Source organism: Manis javanica, chromosome 3 (assembly GCF_040802235.1).
Source record: "Manis javanica isolate MJ-LG chromosome 3, MJ_LKY, whole genome shotgun sequence".
In the NCBI taxonomy this organism is placed as follows: domain Eukaryota; kingdom Metazoa; phylum Chordata; class Mammalia; order Pholidota; family Manidae; genus Manis; species Manis javanica.
In genome coordinates, this window is record NC_133158.1 from 213,144,311 (window position 1) to 213,165,728 (window position 21,418).

The window sequence follows — 21,418 nt, forward strand, 5'->3', positions numbered from 1 at the left end:
GCATACATCCTCTCCTGCGAGTAGACAGGTTGCCTGGGTGGCTTTGGTTGTTTATTCCTTCTTTTCAGTTATTTTTCCATTCAGGTTTTAAGAAAAAAATCATAGATGTAAGCTGCATGATTTCTTGAACTCAAGTTAATATTAAGCTCAAGAAAGCTTCCCTTACATTTTCTTTTTTTAAAAAAACAAGCTCTGTTAGGAATGTGCCACACGGACTTGGCTGTGGTGCTAATTTGCATCTGGGTGTGCTGGCTAGGGTCTCTCTAAGGCCACGGCTCCGCTAACATCTAATGTAATTTAATTCCCAGCCCCATCATCACGCCAGGCTGTCTGCCTCCTCTCCCTTCTTCCCTGAGCTCATCACTCCCTGAGGCTGCTCCTTGCCCTCTGCTTTGCCTCTTGAAGTGGAGGCTGTCACCCCTTCTAGGGCCCCGGCTCCCAGGGTCGCAGCCCCTGTGATGCGGCTCATGGGTCTCCTGCAGCCGCGCAGATCTGAGATGGCTCCGGCCTTGCCCTGGAGGAGCCCAGCGTTCAGGCATTCGAGGTGCTTCAAAGATGCTTCGATAGAGGTGAATCTTAGAAGGAGTTGGGAGCTCCTTCCCTGGAGGCCTCCTGGGCCCAGACACAACTGTCCGCCCCTCCTTTGCCATCGTGTGGGGTGGGGGGGGGACAGGCGAACCCCGGCTCACGCTCCTCCTAAGTAGGGCTGGCTCACCCGCCTCTCGCCTGCTTCTCTGAAAGGGACGCTGAGGCGGCTTTTCTCAGGGAGACTCACCGTCTCTTCTGCTAGAAATAGAAGTGGCTGGAAACTTTTAACAGAAACTTGGTTTTACAAAATCCAGTTCTGCCTCCCGGGACGCCCTGCACCGTTTTTCTAATGGTACATGCAGTCTTCTCCTCCTTCTGAGAGGGAGAGAGGGCAGAGCCCAGAGGCACTGCAGGCTGGGGAGGCAGAGGGAGCAGGGGACGCAGGGGATGACACTTGGTGTCCCTTTTCTCCTGCAGAAAGAGGCACTGGGGCCCCTCACTCCCTGTGTCCAGCCCCCAGCCTCTCCGGAGTTCCCAGGGCCTAGTCCCCTGGCAGGGTCCCCAAGCTGGGCAGGAGGGAGCCACTAAAGGCAGCCGGCTGAGCGGCGCTCAGCTCAGCGCTCTGCTCCAGCTGGGGTGCCCACTCTGACTGCTGTGGGGTGACTGGCAGGTCTGGGACTGCTGGCTGCCCGACTCTCAGACTCAGAAACTGATTTCTGGGCCTTCTTCTCAGAACCCAGCACTCTGTGAACAGGGTCAGGAGCCAGCGCAGGACAGGACTCTTCTGCGCTGCCGATTTGGTGCTGACTCCCCATTTAAAACTCCTCCCTGCATCTTCTTTTTCCTGCATTTCTTACTTTCTTATTCTCCTTTTCCTTTTCTGTCTCCCTTCCCCTGCCTCCTTCCTCTCTCTCCCTCTCCTGCCTTCTGTCTTCTGCTCCGTGGTCAAGGGGAGCACAGCCCAGAGCAGACGGGCAGGAATGCTGTGCCTCCTACCAGATGACTAAGTGCCGCGACCGTGGTCACAGAAGGACAGTGGGACATTTGCAATAGGTCGTGCCATTGTGGCCTCAGGAGAAAGAACCACCCATCTCTGGGTCCGTCCAGCAGTCTGGGGTGAAATCCAGTGCGTGTCTCTGCAGGCAAAGGCCACACCAAGCACTTGTTTGATGTTGCACGCCTGCCGCCACCCCTGAGCTCCATCAATGAGGAGGTTTGCACGCCTGCCCCCAGCAGATTTACACCTCACATAATATATTGCTCTACCAAGCATATTAAAAGTAGAAAGGAACAGATAAGACCGATGAACAGAAGCTCTCATCTGTCCTTCTCAGCCCTACTGCATCGTCTTGTGTACTCCACGTGCTGACACCACAGCCCGGAGCCTGCTGGACAAGGTGTCCCTACGGCCGGGGCCGGTAAGCTTTGGCAGGTCACCCTGGGTGGGGGCAGAATGGCGGGGTGGTCATTAAATCCATAAGCATTCCGGTTCTCCTCTGCACGTGGGCGCGTGGTAAGCTCGCTCTGGGAGGTTTGGTTTAGCCACGTGATTTGTTTTGGCCAAAGAAATGTGCGAACTGACACAGATCACTTCCAGGTGGATGCTTCCAGGGCCAGGGTGGAGGAAGAGAGAAATAAAGAGGAAAAGCAGGTGTCTTAGTTTGCTCAAAATGCTCTACGAAGTCCCGCAGGCCGAGTGGCTTCAGTAACAGATGTGTATTTGTTCACAGCTCTGGAGCCCAGACGTCTGAGATGGGGGCCTCGGCAGGCCGGTTTGCCCTGAGGCCTCCCTCCTCTGCCTGCAGACGCCGTCTTCTCCCCAGGTCCTCACGCGGCCTGTGTGCGTCTGTGTCCTGATCTCTTCTTACAAGGACCTGTTGGATCAGGCTCACCCACGTGAGCTCACTGGACCTTACTCACCTCTGTAAAGGCCCTGTCTCTAAATATAGTCACATGCTGAGGGACGGGGGGAGGGCTGAGACAGTGGGACTTTGAAGGGACACAGTTCAGCTGATGACAGCATGTGAAGCCGTTACTTCCCGGTGGTGGCAGCAGGTAGAGGTGCGAACGGACGGCTTCCTGGGAGTCAGCTACTTAGGTGCTGCCCGGAGGCCCCGGGGCACCTGCCGGGCTTGCTCACCACCAGCGCAGTGTGGGAACCTCTGTGGGGACCTGTCTGGCAGCCGCTGCCTGGACCCTCCGGTGTTTCTGGGGCCCCCAGTTCCCTGGATGAGCTCCTCCCCTTCCGGATTCTGAGCGCCACTTAGCTTTCCAGCAGGTACAGGTGCGGACGCAGAGCCGTCTGCTCCACCCCCAGCCCGGAGCCACCCGCCGCGTGGCACCCTCCCGGCGAGGCTCATGCCCTGAGCACCCTCCCTCCCGGCCTGGCACCTCCGCCGGGGAGGTGAGCCTCCTGCAGGCACACGGGCGGCCGGCTGCCGCTCTCTGACAACGATTTCCCTCCGACGATGGATGTTCTCTGCTGAACTGTCCTTTGTTTTGTGTTTTGTGGGTTTTTTTCAGTATTAATTTATTTTTAATAGTATATAGTTTTCATTTCCTTCTCAGAATTTAATTTGTACTTTTTAAAGTGAGGAACATACACTAAAATGGGCAAATGTGGGAATGGCTGCCTGAGTTCTGACGTGTGTGTGACTCATGCAACCATCACCTAGATGAAGATATCAAATGCCCACTAATTTTTTCCCCTCCCCCTAGCTCAGCCCCGCCCCCACTATCCCCTCCCCATGGCAACCACCAGTCTGGGGCAGCTTCCCTTTCTTAGAGCTTCAATGGAGAAGCAGTAGGAGCAAAGCCGACGAGGGCCCCTCCGACAAAATGGCTCAGGAAGCACGTGCAGCCGCAGGGCGCAGACCCCCGCTTTGCCGCGTGATCTCCCGGCGTGTCCACCCCCTCCTCCGCCTGGCCCGCGGCTGGGACGTCCCCGTGACCTTCTCTCCCTGCGGCGAGGGGTGCAGGACTGCTTTCCAGGGCCCTGGAGCCCCCGCGGTGTCTTTTCCGGAATCAGCTTCCTGCGGAGACCGCCCCGCTGCCTCCATCGCTGTCTGCTCTGGGCCTGCGGACAGGCGGTTCCGAAGCAGCCAGGCCCGCAGCCTGCAGGGGGCCCGGGCGGGTCCCCGCCGAGGGGCCCGAGTGTGCCGGCGGGGCCGCCCTTGCTCCGCCGCCAGCCCCGTGACCGCAGGCTTCGGGCTTCGGCTGGAGAATCGGGAAGGGGCGACGCTTCTGTTCTGGCCGAGAAGCCGCAGGGAATGCCGTCGGCGGAGCCCAGAGCCCCCTTTCGGATGAGCCGGGTCAGATCTGCAGGAGGCCGGCGCTCGGACTCGGCCACCAGCCCCCTGGGTGCGCGCCTCGTGGGGCCCCGGGAGGCGAGCACGGCGCCGCCCTCCTCACGCTCGGACCGCGACACCCCTCCTGCTCCGGTACCTCCCGCCCCGCGATTTCCAGACGGGTGGGACCCCCAGGCCACTGCTCCTGTGCCCGCGCCCGCGCGCCCCCATGTCCCCTCTTCCCTCTTGGCCTGACCTCCAGGGCCCAGGACTGTGACCACTCCTGTGCGGGACGCTGTACCGCCTTCCGTGGCCCCCAGCGTCCCCGCCTGGCGCGCCCACTTGCCACTCTGCGCTGGCTCTGTGCCTGCGCCCGGTCAGCTAACCTTGGCTGGAGAGAAGAACCCTCAGGCTCATTCACTGGATCTGCTCGCCTGCAGGACCACACGCCTCCCGTGGGCAGCCAGCCCCCCGGGGACAGCCACCCGCACACCATAAATGAACCTGTCTGTTCTCCCGGATGACAGCTCCAAAGCAGCCTTCTCCTCAACCGTCCGGCATCCACCAGCCACAGGTCACCCTTCCGGGCACCGCCTGCCCCCTGCCGGCTGCCCGGCCTGGACCGCACTGCTTCAAGCCCCCTGCCCCTGTGCCCATCCTCGCCCCTTCCTGAGGGGCTATTTCCACTGGAATGTCTTAGATGCCAAAGCCTCTTTGGCACATTTTTATATCATACGCTAACATATGACCCTGCTTTATTATACAGTGGTGTTACTGCACGTTGTTACCAGGAACCCAGAGCTCATTTCCTTGACTTGAGGTTTTCACCCGGCCGCTTCCTCTGCTCCCTTAACCGCACGCTCACTGGGAAGAGCAGTCTCTTCGCTGCCTCCATTTCTTCATCTCCCCTTTCTCCTCAACCCACAGAACCGGAATCTGTCTTGATCCTGGACTGAAAGGGCTAGCACCCGGCCCTAATGACCAGGGGGTCTCCATTCTAGTGGGACCATTGTCCCTCTCTCTGGCCCCTTCTCCATCAATTTCTCCGCAGCGTGTGCTGGGGACGACGCTCTCCTCAAGACATACCCTCCTCTGGCCCCCAGGCCCCCCACCTGGCTTTCCTTGGGTTTTAGTAACTGTTTTGAGTCTCTTCGGATGGGTCCCCCTTCTCTCTGACCTCTCGGTGTTGGAGTCCCCAGGATATGGGGCTGGGCCCCCCTTTATGCCTACAGTCTCTTCCTGGAGGGGTTTATCCAGGTACAGTGATTTCAGTGTCACCCAAACACCCCGATCCAGACCCCCAGTGTGTGTTCCAGCACTGGCCTCCCCCTGAAGCCCAGGTCTTCTTGTCCAAGCAACCCTTTCCCCCCATTAGGATGCCCAATACACATTGAAACACAATGGGCTGCAACACACCCTCATGCCGCCCTGCACCCCCGTCACACTCCCCTCCAACCGTCTCCACCTCAGGAAATAGCTGCCGCCGGAGGGCCCTGCTCGGGCCCTCCGTATCCTCTACACATCTGAGCTGTCGTGTGTCATGCTGGCTTTACCTCAAAGTCTGTCCCAAATCAGACCATTTGCCGCCCCCTCCACAGCTGCCATCCTCTTCCAAGCCACCCTTGTGTCTCCTGCCATCACCCCCTAACTCCTCCTGTGGCCTCCACTTCTGCCCCACTCCCTCCACCTTTCAACAGGGGCCTTGCTGGTGTTCATATCAGATCAGCAGCCTCACTCCAGACGGGACCCAGACCCCGTCCTCTGACCCACGAGGTCCGCACTGTTGGCCACCCCAGTCGCGCTGCCTGCTGCCCACCCAGACCTGCGTCCTTGTTTCTCTACCCAGAACATTCTTTCTCCCGACGTTTGAGCAGCTGCAGTTTCAGCTAAAACGGCACCTTCTCGGAGAGGCCTCCCAGCCACGTGAAGCAGCCCCCTCTCACACCAGGATGCATTGTCATGTGTATCTTCACTGTGGAACTTCACATGATTTAATTCATTTGGACACCACATTAGAGTGTTGCCCTTCGGACTGAAAGCATCTGTCTGGGCCCATCTGCAGAGATGGAAAGGCCTGGTGGTTCTGTAGGTGCCTGTGGAGCTACATGCCGACGTTGATCGGGGCTTCCTGAGTGCCCCGTCCAGCCCTCTCCTTGTGGTCCAGACGCCACGCAGCCTATTTACGCTGTGCACCCTGTGTGGGAAACAGACCCGGTCCCTCACCCTCTTGGGATACACAGACTACACTATATACCCCAAGGAACTGCCACAGAGCTGTTCAGCTGTTCTTTCTGCAAAATGGGGTTCCAGTAGTCCCCCTTTATCCCAGGTTCCACTTTTGTGGGGTTTCAGTTACCTGAGGTTAATGGTGTTCCAGAAGCAGAAGAGGATGACCCTCCTTCTGACATATCGTATGGTCAGAAGGTCGGCAGTAGCCTGATGCTACGTCACACCTGTTTCATCACCTCACTGCTTCACGCATGTGTTTTATCATCCCACAGCATCACAAGAAGAACGGTGGGTACCGAACAATAGGATATTTTGAGAGAGAGAGAGAGAGACCACATTCACATAAACTATATAATTATAATTGTTCTATTTTATTATTAGTTATTGTTGTTAATCTCTTGCTGTGCCTAATGTATAGATTAAACTTTATTATAGGTGTGTATGCGTAGAAGAAAACATGGTATATATAAGGTCTGGCACTTGCCACAGTTTAACTCGCTCTCTGGGGGTGACGGGATGTGTCCTGTGCAGATAAGGGGGGACCATGGTACTAACAGTTGCTTTGGTTCGCTGCATGGGCCTCTCCTGAGAACACCAGGAGAGGAGTGATTCAGAACAACGCCTGCCTCTCCACTTTGTCCTTTTGAGGGTTTCTCCGAGTGTCTCTAGACCAGCTTTGTCATTCTCTAGGTGTTTATTAGAAACAGATTCCTAGGCCCCATGCCAGGGCTACACTCAGAATTCCTCGGGGGGAGTCCAGGAACTTGGCCAGGAATATGCATTTGCAACAGGCATCCCGGGGGGTTCTCCTGCAAGCTCAATGTTGAGGACTGCTGCCTTCAGAGGCTGAGAAAGTTGAGGCACAAGTTGTCTGCAGCGTGAGGTAATGCTGAGCAATGCATGTCCACAGTGGACCTGTGGCCGGAGTCCACGTCCTGCGGGTCCACTGTCCAGACATCGCTCTGACTTGGACCCAATATTCTAACTCCAATCAGAGGCCCCTTTAGAAAGGGCTACTGTAGGAGAGAATGGGTTTATCCTGGCTCTGGCCTCAGTTAAATTCAGGAGCTATAGCTGCATCTCCTACCCCCACATCTTGAGCTCACTTAGCCCGCCCTGGGGGCCTCTGATGGTGACAGCCGCCCAGAAGCCCTCCTTGGGGGATTCCTAGTACAGAGAGCAGAGTGACCAGGGTCAGCCTCTCTCCCTCAGCACTCCTGCTGCACGGTGCTCGCTTGAGCCGCTGGCCTTCCGCTCCTGCCTGCCTGCCTGCCTGCCTCCCTCCCTCCCTCCCCTCCCCTCCCCTCCCCTCCCCTCCCTTCCGTCCTTCCTCCTTCACCTTCTTTCTGTGTGAGCTACAACAGGAACAAGGGGAAAGGAAGCAAATTTCTCCTCTTTATATAGTTAGCTTCTTTTGAAATATTTTTATTTCACTTTTTCTAACAGCAATATAGAAACAAATAATCATAAAAAATAAAATTAGAAATTGTCCGTCGGTTAAGTAATAGCACTTGGAATTGCTACAGGGAGGAGGCCTGGGCTGGGTCAGGCCATCTCACGCCTGCCCACAGCCTCCAGGCTTCCGGTGTTGCTGCCAAGCCCGTGAGGGCATCGGATGTTACCGGTGCCTGGCGGTGTTGCTGGAGCCTTTGTGTTTTACACCAGGGGTCCCTGGGGAGGACCGAGAGACTGCAGACAGCGTGTACACGTGGGAAGCCAGGAAGTTGCAGCCAGGCTAGGTTTTGCCGACTCAGGTACATGTCTTGGGCCCCACATGGCAGGGACTTCATGAACTAACTTGGCTTGTTGCGTTCACAGTGGGCATAAGGGAGCTAACAGCAGTGGCTGATGCCTAGGAAGATACCCATCCTTCCCTGCCCACTTCTCATCTTAGATGTGCTCTACTTTGTTCTCCTTCCTCATCTCAAAATAAAATTTTCTTGAGATGACTGAGCGAAGTAGAGGAGACTTCCAGCCTATCAAGAGTGTGCCTTGATCCCAGTTTCCTCTCAGAGAACAGAAAGCAAGAAGCCAGTAAGTTAACTGAGCAACTAAATCACCCAGTTGACCCCAACTTAACTGGGTTCACAAAATTCAACCAAATCTCTCAGCTTCAGTGGAATCCAACTTTTTCACTTTCTGTAATGACTGATTTCCAGAAAGAAAAAAAATCCATTTTGTATTTTCTTTTCAGAATGTGGAATGGGCTTTCCTGTGTGGGCTGAAGCATGTGCACATGCGTGTCTCTCTGGGGTGAGTAGTGAGTGTGTTTGGCCAGACTGATACCCCACAACCTCTAGGACTTATCTCGGGGAAGCCTGGCAGCAACGCTCTGTAGGACTTGGCAGGGTTTGTCTATCATCCCGACGGGGGACAGCTCTGGGTGGAGAAAATCTCCCTCCTGAGGGGGCCTGGCACTCCACTGAGGTGGAGGGGTCCCCTGGGCCTCAGACTTCCATCACCCTCAGAATCAGGCAGAAAACAAGTCTTGGCTACACTGTCATGGCTTCTTTGAAGGAAGCGCAATGCTTTGGATCTCAGAAATGACAACGGAGAGATCGAGTTTTTTTCTGTCTAATGCGGGACCCCTGCATTCTCCGCCCCCACACAAAACAGAACCTTTCCCCATTGTGGGCCATGGTGAGTGAGTGAGTGTGTGTGTGTGTGTGTGTGTGTGTGTGTGTGTGTGAAGTGTGCATGCGCCCCAGTGAGATCATACAGGAAGACAGAACAGGAGACACCACAGCGGGACACCTTACTGTGACTATGGATTTGCAGTTGGTAATACGCGTTTGTGGGTCCGGCATCCAGGCACTGCTCTGGGTTTGGCCCAAATATTCTGCACCGCAAAGTGAGAGGTGCATGGGGCTGAACGAGGGGGACAGAAGTGGGGTTGGCAGTCTGTGGGGTTGGCAAAGCAGGGGGACCATCTCTGGGTTTCAAGGTCAATGATACAGGATCTTTCCAGGCATTATTTAACACCCATATTCTGTGGCCACTAAAGAGCTGTGTAGCCTGAGGGGAGTCATTCTCCCCTGGCCTCACTTTCCTCCTTTATGAACAGAGGGCTCAGCTGGGTGACGTCGAAGGCCAGGCTCCCAGCTGATAGTGGGCATGGCGTTCTGCCCATTTAACTGTAACCTGTTGAGGTCTCAGTCCTCACCCTGCTGGTCCTTGTGCTTGTCTTTAGGGAGAACATTTTAAAATCAAATCCTGAACCTCTGGACTTGACCTACCCACTGGCTCTGCCACTGGGACAAGGATCAAACAATTAACAAATTAGCAACAGATTAGTAACAGTCTGATTGAGTTAAAATGAGTTAAATCAGGTGCTGAATCTCAGAGGGGCTCTTGGGCTCCCCTGAGTCTTTCTGGGGAAGGCAAGAAGGGACGTAGGTGACACTATCGGACTCCGCCGGGAGGCTCTGCTGCCCCACCCCCTACTCCCAATTCAGTTTTGGGCAATCCGCTGACAGCCCTGCCTGGCCCAGTCACAGGCGTCTCCTAGGGACTCCCGGGGTTGCAGGGTGGCAGTGGGGCTCTTTGGAGACCGGGATCAGTCTGTGTGGCCAGAGCGGGCAGCAGGGGCTATCTGTGCTTGCTCACCCAAGCTAGGCTGCTGTGTCCCACGCGGACTGGAAACAGCTTCCAGCACACCTGCAGGGCCAAGGGGGTGCCTGGGGGCAGTCTGGACCACCCGCTCGCGGGCACTGGCTGCCCGCGGTGGAGCCCATAGCCCCAAGCTCTGCTGTGTCCTTTTTGCTCTCCCTTCCTGGTGGGTCCCTTCCGGGTGGGTCTCTGTCGAGGTGGCTGAGTCACCTATTGAGGGTAAATCGGAAGCAGTCCTTGGGGGTCAGCCACAGGGAGATGGCACCGCTGACATAATTAGCCACCCCCCACTGGGAGCTCCGTGCCCTCGGGGAAGCTTTCTGCAAGAATCACAGCTTGGGGAGCCTCCCTCTGAGATCCCAGTCCATAGCACCAGTGGTTCCAGGGAACAGGAACGTGGATCCAGGAGGCGAGGACCGAGACCTGTGGCGCTGGGAACCAGGCCTCGGTGGGCGTGGACGGCGCGGCCCTTCCGCAGGATTCTTGGGATTGTAAGGAGACAGTCACGGCGGTGCCGGGCTCGGGGGCCGGGGTCCCCAGGGCGCGCGGCCGGCAGGCCCTGCCTCTGGGAAGACGCGCTCAGGGGCCCCTGGCCGCAGCCCCCTCCCCCGCGCCGCCCTCTGCTGGGGCCGGTCCGCCCCCTCGGGCGTCTCAGCAGAGAGAGAACCTCCGGGAGTTGATGTTCATCTTGGTGACGCCAATGAGCCTGAGCGGCGCGGAGAGGCTGAAGGAGGCGGCGAGGGGCGCGTCGCAGAAGAGGTCGGCCTGCTCGTCGCGCTCCTCCAGCTCGTAGGTGGCGTCGTTGAGCATCCTCCGGTGCAGGTCGCAGGTCTGCTCGATCTTCAGCTTGTGGATGTCGCCGCGCAGGCGCATGAGCTGCCTGGCCAGCTGTTGGTCCTGCAGCCGCATCTCCATCTGGCAGGGAGAAAGGGGAGGCGTCAGCCACGAGCTGGGGCGGGGGCTGCGGCGCCACAGTTCCGGACAAGCGCAGACCCGTTAACAGGAGGCCTAGCTAATGGCTTCATCCCCGAGGAGTCCACCTGGAGACATTAGCCCGCTCTTGCTCAGGGAAGTGTGAAGACATACACAGCACAGGTAGCAGGACATGCTTGCTGTACAATACTTCACGCTAGGCTGGACGCTATGCCTTAAGTCCTCCTGGGAGAGGCGCAGGCTGCCCTGGCTTAAAGGTATTTCCAGGTATTCTCATTGTCTACGGATACATACAGATGGAGTAAGAGCATGAAGAAACGCATGAGAATGACAAATACCAAATTCAGGAGCATGGCTACGTCCGGGTGGGCGGAGGGAATGTGAGCCGGGACGCTATACTTACCCGCACGGGTCATGACTGATCTCTGTGTTGGGTGGTGGGTACCTGTTGTATTATTCTCTAAACACTTAGAATGCCTGTAATATTTCTTGATAAAGTTTCACAAGAGTCCAACATAAATACATGCTCATGAACCAGGCACTGCTCCAAGCTCTCTCAGCATGTATCAGTCCGCGCAGGCTGCCGTGCAGAATACCATAGCCTGGGAGGCTTCGGCAACAGACGTTTATTGCTCACGGTTCCGCAAGGCGAGAAGTCCAAGCTCACGGTGTAGGCTGACTTGGTTCCTGGTGAGGACCCCCCTCCTGGCTTGCAGACGGTTGCCTTCTCGTGTGTCCTCCCATGTGGAGAGAGGAAAGCTCCGCTCCCTCTTCCTCTCGGGACATTAATCTCATCGTGAGGGCCTTGCCCTCATGACCTCAGAATCTATAATCATGGCCCAAGGGTCCCATCTTCAAATACCATCACAGTGGGAATTAGGGATACAACGTACTAATTTGGGGGAGGGGAGGACACAAAGATTCAGTCCATAACAGGGTATCTTAACACACCACAGTCAACCTTCGCAACAGCTCTGTGAGGTGACAGCACCATCCTCATTCACAATTTATAGGCACAGAGACAGAAGCTCAGCAGAGTCAGACACCGTGTCAAATCACAAGGCTCCTTCCTAAATGGCAGCTGGGGTTAGGGACCCAGACACTCAGACTCCAGAACCTGAACTACCGGGCGCTAAGTTTTGCCTTTCCAGGTAGAGCTGGAGGGTTGGGCTTAGTTCCGTGTTCATTGACCCAGGAGAAGATATTTTTGGTGCCTCAGAGTGTTTTTCCTCTATTGAGGACGGGATGTGATAGTAACTCCTCACCTTGTCTAACATGCATAGTTTCAATTCACCTACACGTTAGATACCCCGAGGTGTCAGCGGGGCAGACCGGCAGAGTATTTTACAGGCCAAGAAAGCCTGCGGTGGTGCGTTCAGCCGTGGCAGGGAGGTGCTCACTGGATCTCTTCAGGCTTTTTGTGCATTAATGACACATTTTCAATAAGACGGGTCACCGGCGGCGCCTCCTTGACATGAGATCTGGTTCCTTCTCACTGTTTATTCTGACACATGGTTACTGTTTTAGTATTTTTCATGCTCAGTTATGTCATTCACCTGATTCTTAGAGCCAAACTGATCTACGAAAAAACAACCATGAGACCCTGGCAGGATCCTTCACGTTGTCATGCAAGTGAACACCCCCATTCCCACATTTCCCCTATTGGGTTGGGATTCCAGCGCATCACAGGGGAGAAAAACAAGAGTTTTATTGTTTTATTTCTCCTGTTTCATTTTTTAATGTACTTCTACATTACGGATCTCTTTTCTCCCAATTTCATAGATGAGAAAAATCAGGATAGAGAGTTTTGCTTGGACATTAGCAAAGTATTTAATGACAAAATTGGAATTAAAGTTCACTAGTTTCCTTCTCAGTTCTTGGACATAACAACCCAAAATTCTTGCCAGTCAGAATACTATTGGTCTAGAATAGCACCAAATTAATGACAGGATACTTGGTCATTCATTCATTTATGTGGAGTCCCTGCCATGCCTGGAGCTGGGCTAGATGCTGCCTAGCACCCTCTGAGGAAGATGGTGGTCAGACCTGTCTGAGGACAGTGCCAGCTCATACCCACGGCTTCATTTAAAATGGTCTCCTGCGAATGTTGCTCAAACCACCTCTCTGTGGTATTCTGTAATTTGAAGACAGGTCTTTTTGAAAGCTAAGGACTCTATGGTTTCAATTTGAACTTTGGCTTAAGGAATTGGCTCTTCAGTCTGAAAAGATCCTTTAAAGTTAGGACATCTCAGGTTTGAGTAGGTGTCTGGGAACATCTGTGAGATGCAGCCTGCAGGGGTAACTGGTGTGGGGGAAAGGGACTATTTTCCTATAGCTGATAAATCCCATCAAAGGTCAGAGAGTAATTTAGGGTTTAAGACCCATCAGAGTTGGCTGGAAAGAGGGGTGAGAGTAAGGCACACGTCCAGTTTCCTTTGACTGGACAAAGGCCACATTAGTGGAGCAACCTCACACACCCACTCAACTGGGATGTATTAATTCTGCAAAATGGAAAGAAGAAAACAGAATCCCTCCTCTAGCAGGGCTGCTGGCCCTGGCTGTTTTACTGGTTTGTGCCCCAAGGGAACAGAGGAGGGGCTAAGGAGCCACGGTTTCCTCATCAGGCCTTGGTTATGAGGGTATCTCAGTGGGAGCCTCCCGACCTAGGAGTTGCTCAGTATATATGTTTTGTTATTACCCCTCAATGTAAATCAACAACCGCTCTGGATACTCAAAGAAACAGTGTTTGTTCCAGCACTCCAAGAAAAACTCGAGGTGTTGGCCTGGCTTCACCTCCTCCATGGGCCCTCTGGGATTTTCTGAGGATGATTTTGTGCCTTAAGTACTAACCTGAGGCCCCACTGAAGAAGAAACTCAGCAATCAAACCAAATCCATTCAAAAACAAGTTCCCAGAGCCTCCAAAGAAACCTGGGCAAAATGTGCAGGACTAAGAGGCTTTTCCTTTACAGAATCTTTTTTCACTGTGATAAAAGACACATAACAAAAATTTACCATCTTAACCATTGTATGTTTCCAATTCAGGGGCATTAAGTCCATTCACGCTGCCCAGCCATCACCCCATCCATCTCCACACCTTCATCTTCCCAAACTGACACTGTGTCCCCATGAAACATGGACTCCCCACCCCACCTGCCCCAGCCCCTGGAGACCCCCATTCTACTTGCTCTCTGAGTCTCGCTAGTCTCGGGACCTCGTGTCAGTGGACTCATCCAGTGTTTGTCCTTCTGTGATTGGCTTGTCGTTCAGCATCATGTCCTCAAGGTTCTTATAGCTAAGAGGTTTTTATAAATTAAACACTTCCAGCAATTTTATGTCTTTGCTGGTCCTGTTTAGAGCTAGTCAGAAGAATGGCAGCCCTGAGAAGGTGCAGAGGGCTGTGAAGGGGCTGCGGGGAGCAGGGTCTGGGCTGGGCTGGGGTCGCCCTCCTATTTCTCTCTCCTCTGCCAGAGACACACCAGGAGGCAGTAACAACTGGTCCCCGTCTCCTGCAATGCAGACGGTCCCATGCATTTGCATGTGTGTTCACTGCATCTCCCCACAACTCTAGATGACAGGCATTTTGATCTGTTTTATGGAAGAGAAGCCAGAGGTGGGAACCTGTCCAGGGTCAGCAGCCAGGATCACATGGGTGCCCATCGAAGTGAGCTGGGGGCCTCTCCCTGCCTCCTGCCCACGTGGTGGTGGGTGGGGCCCAGAGACAGTGACAGTGACACACCCACGGCTCTGGGGCAAAATCTGGATCCAAGCTGAGCCCCATGCTCCTCACTAGCTGGCGGCTTTGGGCAAGTCACTGACACTCCTTGAACTTCTGTCTCTTCACCTACAGGAAAGGGATAATGTCTATCCCAAGGACTGTGAGAAGCAAATTGTATAAAGTACATTGGCTGAGCTGAACAGTGTCAGTTAAATGAGTATAAAAGTTTCACTATTTAAGTCCTTTCTCTCCAGGCCAAGATGAGCATGTGGAAACCAGCCAGAGCCTCCTGGCTTAGGACTTCATTGAAAAGACTGAGATGCTGGCCCTAAAACCCTGGCCCTCAGTGGGTTTAATGGGCTCCTGGTGGAGGTTCAGCTGCAGGGTTTTCCATTCCCCTCCCAGGGGGCCTGCTGCCCCGTGGGATAAAAACACGGTCTGGATTCTCAGAGCGGTGGCCTGGACTCCCGCCCTCCTGCAGTTAGGCGCAGCACTTGGTGAAAGGGGAAGACATGCCCCGTGCCCAGCTGCCAGCACCCTGTGGTGCAGGGGTGGGTTTCTGCCAGGCAGGAAAGCCCACGGAGCCATGGTGGACGGTCAGGTCAGTGGCCTCAATAGCTGTGCTAGTGGCTGATGCTTGGCTGTTGCCAACACGTGTTTGAGATCAGGAATGTCTAATGTGCGTGGTTTGCTGTAGGTCTTTTCAGCCACGTGTTGTGGGTCACGTGTGGCGGGGCACTAGAATTTCCTGGGGAATTAGGGCTGTTTCCTGCCTCTGAGTGGGATGATGGGGGACAGTGGATAAAAACTAAGCCTGCAGTAAAGTGACTGGAAAACAGGATGGCGGTTCCTCAAAAAACTAAGCATAAAATTGCCACAGGATCTGGCAATCCCACTTCTGGGAATATACTCACACGAATGGTTAGCAGGGTCTCACACAGATATGGGCACCTGTGTTCACAGCAGCCCAGAGGCGGGAGCGCCCCAGTGTCTGTGGACGGTGAATGGATAAGCAGAAAGGTCTACGTGTGCAAATGAGTGTTATTCCACCTTAAGAAGAAAGGAAATTCTGACACGTGGTACAACATTCATGAACCCAGAGGACATTGTACAAGTGAAATAAGCCCGCCTCAAAAGGACCAATACTGTATGATTCCACATGAGGTCCCCGGAGCTGTCAGATTCGCAGCGCCCGGCGGTCCCGGGCTCTCCTGAAAGCTGCTGGCCTGGGTGTGACGGGCGGGAGGACACCGTGGCTTCATCCCCTGGCCAGGACATGACTCCTCTGCCTGGCCAGGCCCCTCTGAGAGGCTGTGCTGGGCGGGAAGGTCGGAGCAGAGCCCCACAGCCAGGGCACAGAGCAGGGTGCGTTCAGCTCTGCCAGGGACTCGCCATTCTTGCGGCATGAGTCAAGCCCTGCGTGTATGATAAGGTTTTTGATGTTCGAACTTGGAACATCCTGGGCCAACCTGCTGTCTTCCCAGGTGAGGCTGGCCTTTGGGTAGCATGGGGAGAGGCATGAAGGTCCCCAGGTCTGTCCCCAGAGGCTCTGGATCCCAGCCTGCTTTGGGCTGAATGTTTGTACCCCGCCTGTGCATGCGTTGAAGCCCTCATGCCCGGGGGTTAGGAGGTGGGCCTGTGGGAGGGGCTGCGGTCTTGAGGGTGCAGCCCCACAAGTGGGATCAGTGCCCTTACAAAGGACGCCCAGAGAGCTCCCTCGCCCCCTCCACCAGGTGAGGTCAGGCAAGAAGCCTGTGACCCAGAAGACGGCCCTCCCCTGACCCTGCGGGCACCCTGGCCCTAGACAAGCAGCCACCATCCCTGAGAAATAACCACCTGTTGTTCACAAGCCTCCGCCCGCATAGCAGCCCAAATGGACAGGGTCGGGATCAGCCCCCAGTGGGCTGAGCGGCTCTGGGCAGGTGATGTGACGTCTTTGTGGTCTGAACACGTCAAGCATGTGCTTGCCAGGCAGGCAGCACAGGAAAGAGGGTTAATCCAGGAGTGGTTCAAACCGAGCTGCTGGCCGCAGAGGGGCCGGCAGAGTCCTGGTCTGGTCTATAGCCCACTCCATGGCCAGCCATGTATTTGTTAAAAACTGCCAGGTTCCTTTTCTCTTTTTCTAACAAGCATAAACGCCTTGTGGGGGCCCTGTCTACAGGGATCAAACACCTGCATGAAACTAAAAGGAAAGTATCTGTTGAGGCCCAGGAATTCTCATCACAAAGACAGCCCCTTAGGAAGCTGGGAATGTTTTCTTTTGTTTTTAGTTTTGGCACCACACAGGCCAAGCAGAAGATTTCTCCCTGTTCTTTATCCCTCAGGTTGGCAAGGAAAACATTTTAGCAGGACTGAAGAGAGAAGACAGAGGGGGTTCCCTTTTCCCTTGTGTTCAAGCCCTGGGGCCAAGCATAGGAAGAGGCTTGGGAAATGTTCTGGATTCCAGACTCAGCCGAGGGCTGAGAGCCCCTCTGCCAGGGTTGTGTCCTTGCTGGTTTACCCCTTCCTGGAGCACCGCTCACTGCCGGGGCCCCTCAGCCACCTGGGGAGGGGGGCTGCCCTGAAGGGGGGAAGCTGGAGGCTGTGAGCTGGTAACAGAAGAAGCAGGTTGCACCAGGGTCACTTCGTAGGGCTGTGGGTCAGTCTCCTGCAAACAGTGAGGCCAGGCCTCATCCTGGAGGAGTCAGGTGGCCGGAAGCTGCCCGGTGCAGACATGGCAGCGCTGCTGGCCAGAGCCAGATGGGGACACATGTTCTGAATACTCAGAGGCCGAGGCCAGGCCTTCTTCTTCTCTGGGAGGAGCAGCGCCAGTGGGGTCTGAGCATCTCCACCTCCCTGTGTCACCCAGCAGAGGAGCCTGTGTGCAGGTCCTGGGGGTGTGAGTAGCTGTCATTTTCCCTGCGGTGAGAGCTGAGGCAGTGGCAGGAGCCGGAGCTGGCCACGGGGTCCTTTCTTGCCTTGAAAATAAGACAAGATTCAGGCAGTCCCTAATCCCTGAGTTCAAGTCTCTGCTTTTGAACTGGCCTCGCAGGAGGCAGGTGATGGACCAGATTCCAGACCCAGCACCACCTGTTTCTGAAAGAGCCAGCATCGACTGTAATGCCTTGCTAGTTTTAGCCAGTGCTTCTGGGAGAGCCGGCAACCGTCAGGGAGCTCAACTGGGCAGGGCCTGCCCTCTACTGGGCACAGACCCACAACCGAGCCCAGACTTCCGTCAACTTGGGCATTTGGCATCATATCTTGTGGGTAAAACAGCCACATGGCTGACAGAATTACAGATTTTTATTCTGTTTCTGTGGCCACATCAGGAGAAAAGACAAATTTGCACATGAACCTAACAAACCGGCAGAGAGGCCTGCCCAGGTAGTGACAAGACTTGATTTTGGGCTTAAAACAAAACAAAGATTATTTGAAACCACTTTTATTGGGTTAAAAAAAATAGGTTGGGTTTTAATGACCCCTTCAGAGAGTTAACAGATGATGAATTAGGAAAACAATGAAGGAAATTTAATGTTCTGACTAAGACTTCAAAATGGGAGAACAGGTTGCTCAAGGTTGAACCCTCTGCTTTCCACTGCATCAGAGGATTTTGCAGGTTGCTCTGGTACTGATTAACCTCTGCGCGGGCAGAACCGCACATTCACGGTGGCCTGCCCGCCGGCCAGACTGCTGTGGGCTGCTGCTGACCTCAGACACTGTTCGGAGTGAATTTGGTTCTTGGAAACTCAGTGTGGGGTGCTGTGACTTTATTCTCGGGAGCCCAAGCCCTAAGGGCAGTCATGGCAGAGACAGGGGTCATGGGGCAGGCTTGGGGATCCCTGGGGCTCCCCTCCAGGGTTCTCTTTTGGTCCCCTGGCCCCAGTCTTGCCTATCTTTCAGGCCTTGACTCTCAAATCTTGGTCTGTGGACCAGCAGTAGATAGAACAGGAGCTTGGAGAGTGCTGGAAATTTGGAATCAAGGACCCCCTCCCAGACCTATAGAATCAGAATCTTCATTTAACAAGAGAGCCCGGTGATCTGTATGCACATTAGGGTTTAAGTCATTGCTTTACGAGATTTGTCCCCCTGCCGCTGGAGGGATTTCTGGGGCATAACTCTGCCCCTGCTGTTGCTCACTCAGCGTGGCCCAGGGCCCTGTGCCGGAGGGCCCCTGTCTTGCCCCGACTCCTGCCTGTCTCCCCAGTGCTGTCTGCTCTCAAGGGTGAAGGCTGAGTTCAGGCTCTGGCTTTGCCTCTTATTGGCCTTACAACCCTAGGCAGGTTGTTTGACTTCTCTGAGCCTCGGTTTACTCATCTGTAAGATGAGTAACAGCAATCCTGGAAGAGCCCTTCAATCTCGTTTCTCCCTCCACCCAACCCCCACTCATTCTGTTCACTGCTGGCATCTGTCAGTTTACATTTCTAGAAATCACAAAATCAATTGCCTTAGGAAGATACTATATAGTTGGCAGCTAAGGAGAGAGTGAGATATGCAGCCAGATGGGCCACTGTTCACCTTTCCCCCTCTCATGCATTCCTCTCTGAGGCTCAGCTTCCTCATCTGTAGAATGGGGTTAACAGGAAGGTGAGGGGACAATCAGAAGAGGTAGTAACACATGAGAAGCATCTGGCACCATTAGCCAATTCCTGACACCTCTCAGTATTGTTATTGCTACTATCATTACCCACCCCAGTAGCATAGAGAAGTGACAGGGAGGTTGGAAAATATGCAAATAGAAAGCATTAGTCATAATGCAGATGTGCCCTTAACGAAGACAGCCTTCGGCAGCCAAGGTAGTCCTGACAATCAGGGCTCTCCTCTGCCTATGGGGCATTCTCTAGGCACTGCCCACGGTTGTCCTGGCCCTGGCCCACCTCCCCCCCCCTCGCCCCCCGCAGCACCCTGTGGCCAGGCACTTGTGCTGCTGGCTTGCAACGGCTTGGCGAGGAAAACGAGAGTGGCCCATAGGTGTGTGGCGATGGCTCTCGGCCTCGGCTGCACTTTGGGAGCCCCTGGGAGCTTTAAGAACTCCTGGTGCCTGGGTCCAAGCACAGCTCAGTTCTCATGGGCAACACCTGCTTCCTCGGCAGGTACCTGCAATCGGGGGCTGACTGAAACATGGATCCCGGGTAACCACACAGTAATGAGGTCTGTCCTTGATTTAATGCGAAAATGATGGATGTGCAGTTGGGAGGGTAGGGGGAAGAGACAGATGAGAGAGGTGGAGGCAGAGAGAGACGGAGAGAGAGGATGGCACCTTTCCCGGGAATTCTTGTAGGGATAGCCACTTACCAGTTCCTTCCTGAGCCAGGCTAGAGCTTCATCGATACTTTCAAAGCCTTCCAGCTTGCCAGTGGCCTGGGGTCCATCTGCCAGGAGGGCACTCCCATTAGGTGGGCGGTGCTGCTTGGGCTCACGCTGGGGGCGCAGGGACTCCTCCTCCCCATGCCCACCCTGCTCGGCAGCTGGCCTGGGGAAGGACCACGTCTGCTCCTCCAGCCTGGCCTGCCATTCCAGGTAGGAGGGCCTGCGGGTTTCCAGCCTCAGTTTCTCCGTGAGGGCCTTCAAGCTCCGGAGGTGGTCGTCAGGTGGGGGGGCTGCTCCTTCTTCTCCACCCCCCACTTCTTCTACTTGGATCTGGGGCACAGACATTCTAGAGTTTTCCCGGGCAGCCAGACATGGGAGGTGGCAGGGGGTTGCGCGAGTCTTGGCAGGCGGGAAGGTTGGGTCCCACGCTGCCCGGGGCTCATCCAGCTGGGGCCGGGGCTCCTGGGGACATCGCCGGGGACGTGAGCAGCTCCAGGAACTGAGGGACGGTGCACAAGCCTCACGGAGTGCCCTCTGGAGCCGCTGTGGATATCAGGGTTGAAGATTCTTCCCGGAGTCCTGCAGGTACCACGCTTCGCAAAAGGCAGGAACAGACAAGTGTTAGCAGGAATCTTTGGGGGCAGCTTTGCCAAGACGATCTATCAGTCCTGGAGGTGTAGGCAGATGAAAAACCGGAGGGGAAGCAGGACGGAGCTCCCCCCTCGCAGGGAAGGGCGGGCAGTGAGGGCTGCTGGCTGGCGCTCGCCCTGCGGGAAGGATGCGAATGATGTCAGCACGAAGGCCTCCCCTTGCACAAGGGCTCCCGAGCTCCCCAGAAGGAGAAACTGAGGCTCAGAGAGATTTGGTGGCAGGGCTGCTAAACGCTTGTTCAGGACTAACAGTGAGGCAATTTCAACACCTTAACTTGAAGCAGACAAGTTAATAATAATTCAATACTTCATACAGCGTTTTACCATTTATGAAATGAGTCCACCTCTATTATCTCACTGCAAGTCTGTAGTTTTGTTCCCATTGTACATGCAAGGAACCTGACTCTCCAAGGGTTTGAATGACTCAGCCAAGAATTCCCAGCGATTGGCAAGGACCAGCCCATGCCAATTCTGGAGGCTCAGGTCTCCCCCCCGTGAGCAGCAGCTGCCTGGAGGTCCCTGCAGGTGCAGATGTGTGGCTGGGTCGAGACGCCTTGGGAGTCCATCCCGCCCTGGCCATCGGAACCCCCTCCTCAGGCCCTGGCTCTTCAGGGTCTGACCGCACACCCTCAGCTTCTCCAAGAACAACACCTTACCTCATCTCTTCAGAGGAGGAAGCAGATAAACCCACGGCAGCCCAGGGAAGAGCCACCCTCACCGAGGTGAATTGTTAACCATAAGAGAGGCTTATGACTCACTGTTCTGGAAAGATGGGTCTCGCATTCAGCTAAATGCCTGCATAGCCATGCCTCCCAGGTGAGGGCTGCAGCTCTCACCTGCTTTGGCCTCCCACCTCTAGGGAGCAGGTTGGAACTGCTCTGGTCCCATAATGTCAGAGCGCAGAGTAAAGAAGTCCTTTTCTGAGTTAGAATCAGGCCCCAGCCACCTGGCCTCCAAGCCTTCTTGTTCTTGTACCCACAGGGCCCTGGCAAGTGGCCGTGGGCACTTCAGAGTGGGACACATCTGACTTGGATCAGGGAGAGAAGGCCTTGGTTTTCGGGGTGAGTTTTAAAAATCTATGCTGAGGGCATGCAGCAGTGAGAAAGAATAAACTGATATGGAGTGATGTCCAGATAAAACTTACAGGAAAAAAAAACCTGAGACGTTCGCAGTCTGGAGA

General features: G+C 54.9%; 1 protein-coding gene across 9 annotated transcripts in view; it reads right to left on the minus strand.

Annotated features, from left to right (window-relative positions):
* Window positions 1-7,453: 7,453 nt before the first annotated feature.
* FAM167A (family with sequence similarity 167 member A) overlaps window positions 7,454-21,418 on the minus strand; it is a 30,970-nt gene continuing 17,005 nt past the window's right edge. For 3 of the 9 annotated variants that reach the window (XM_073232778.1, XM_073232779.1, XM_073232781.1), the window contains 4 exons: window positions 19,574-20,355; window positions 10,321-10,568; window positions 10,027-10,135; window positions 7,454-9,863 (listed from right to left, as the gene is read on the minus strand). In XM_073232778.1, the coding sequence (XP_073088879.1) occupies window positions 9,633-9,863; window positions 10,027-10,135; window positions 10,321-10,568; window positions 19,574-19,933 (948 nt within the window). In that variant the 5' untranslated portion in view covers window positions 19,934-20,355 and the 3' untranslated portion in view covers window positions 7,454-9,632. Of the gene's footprint in view, window positions 9,864-9,995; window positions 10,569-19,573; window positions 20,356-21,418 lie in introns of those variants that run through there. The other 6 variants (XM_073232785.1, XM_073232786.1, XM_036998977.2 and 3 more) reach the window with 5 other exon arrangements.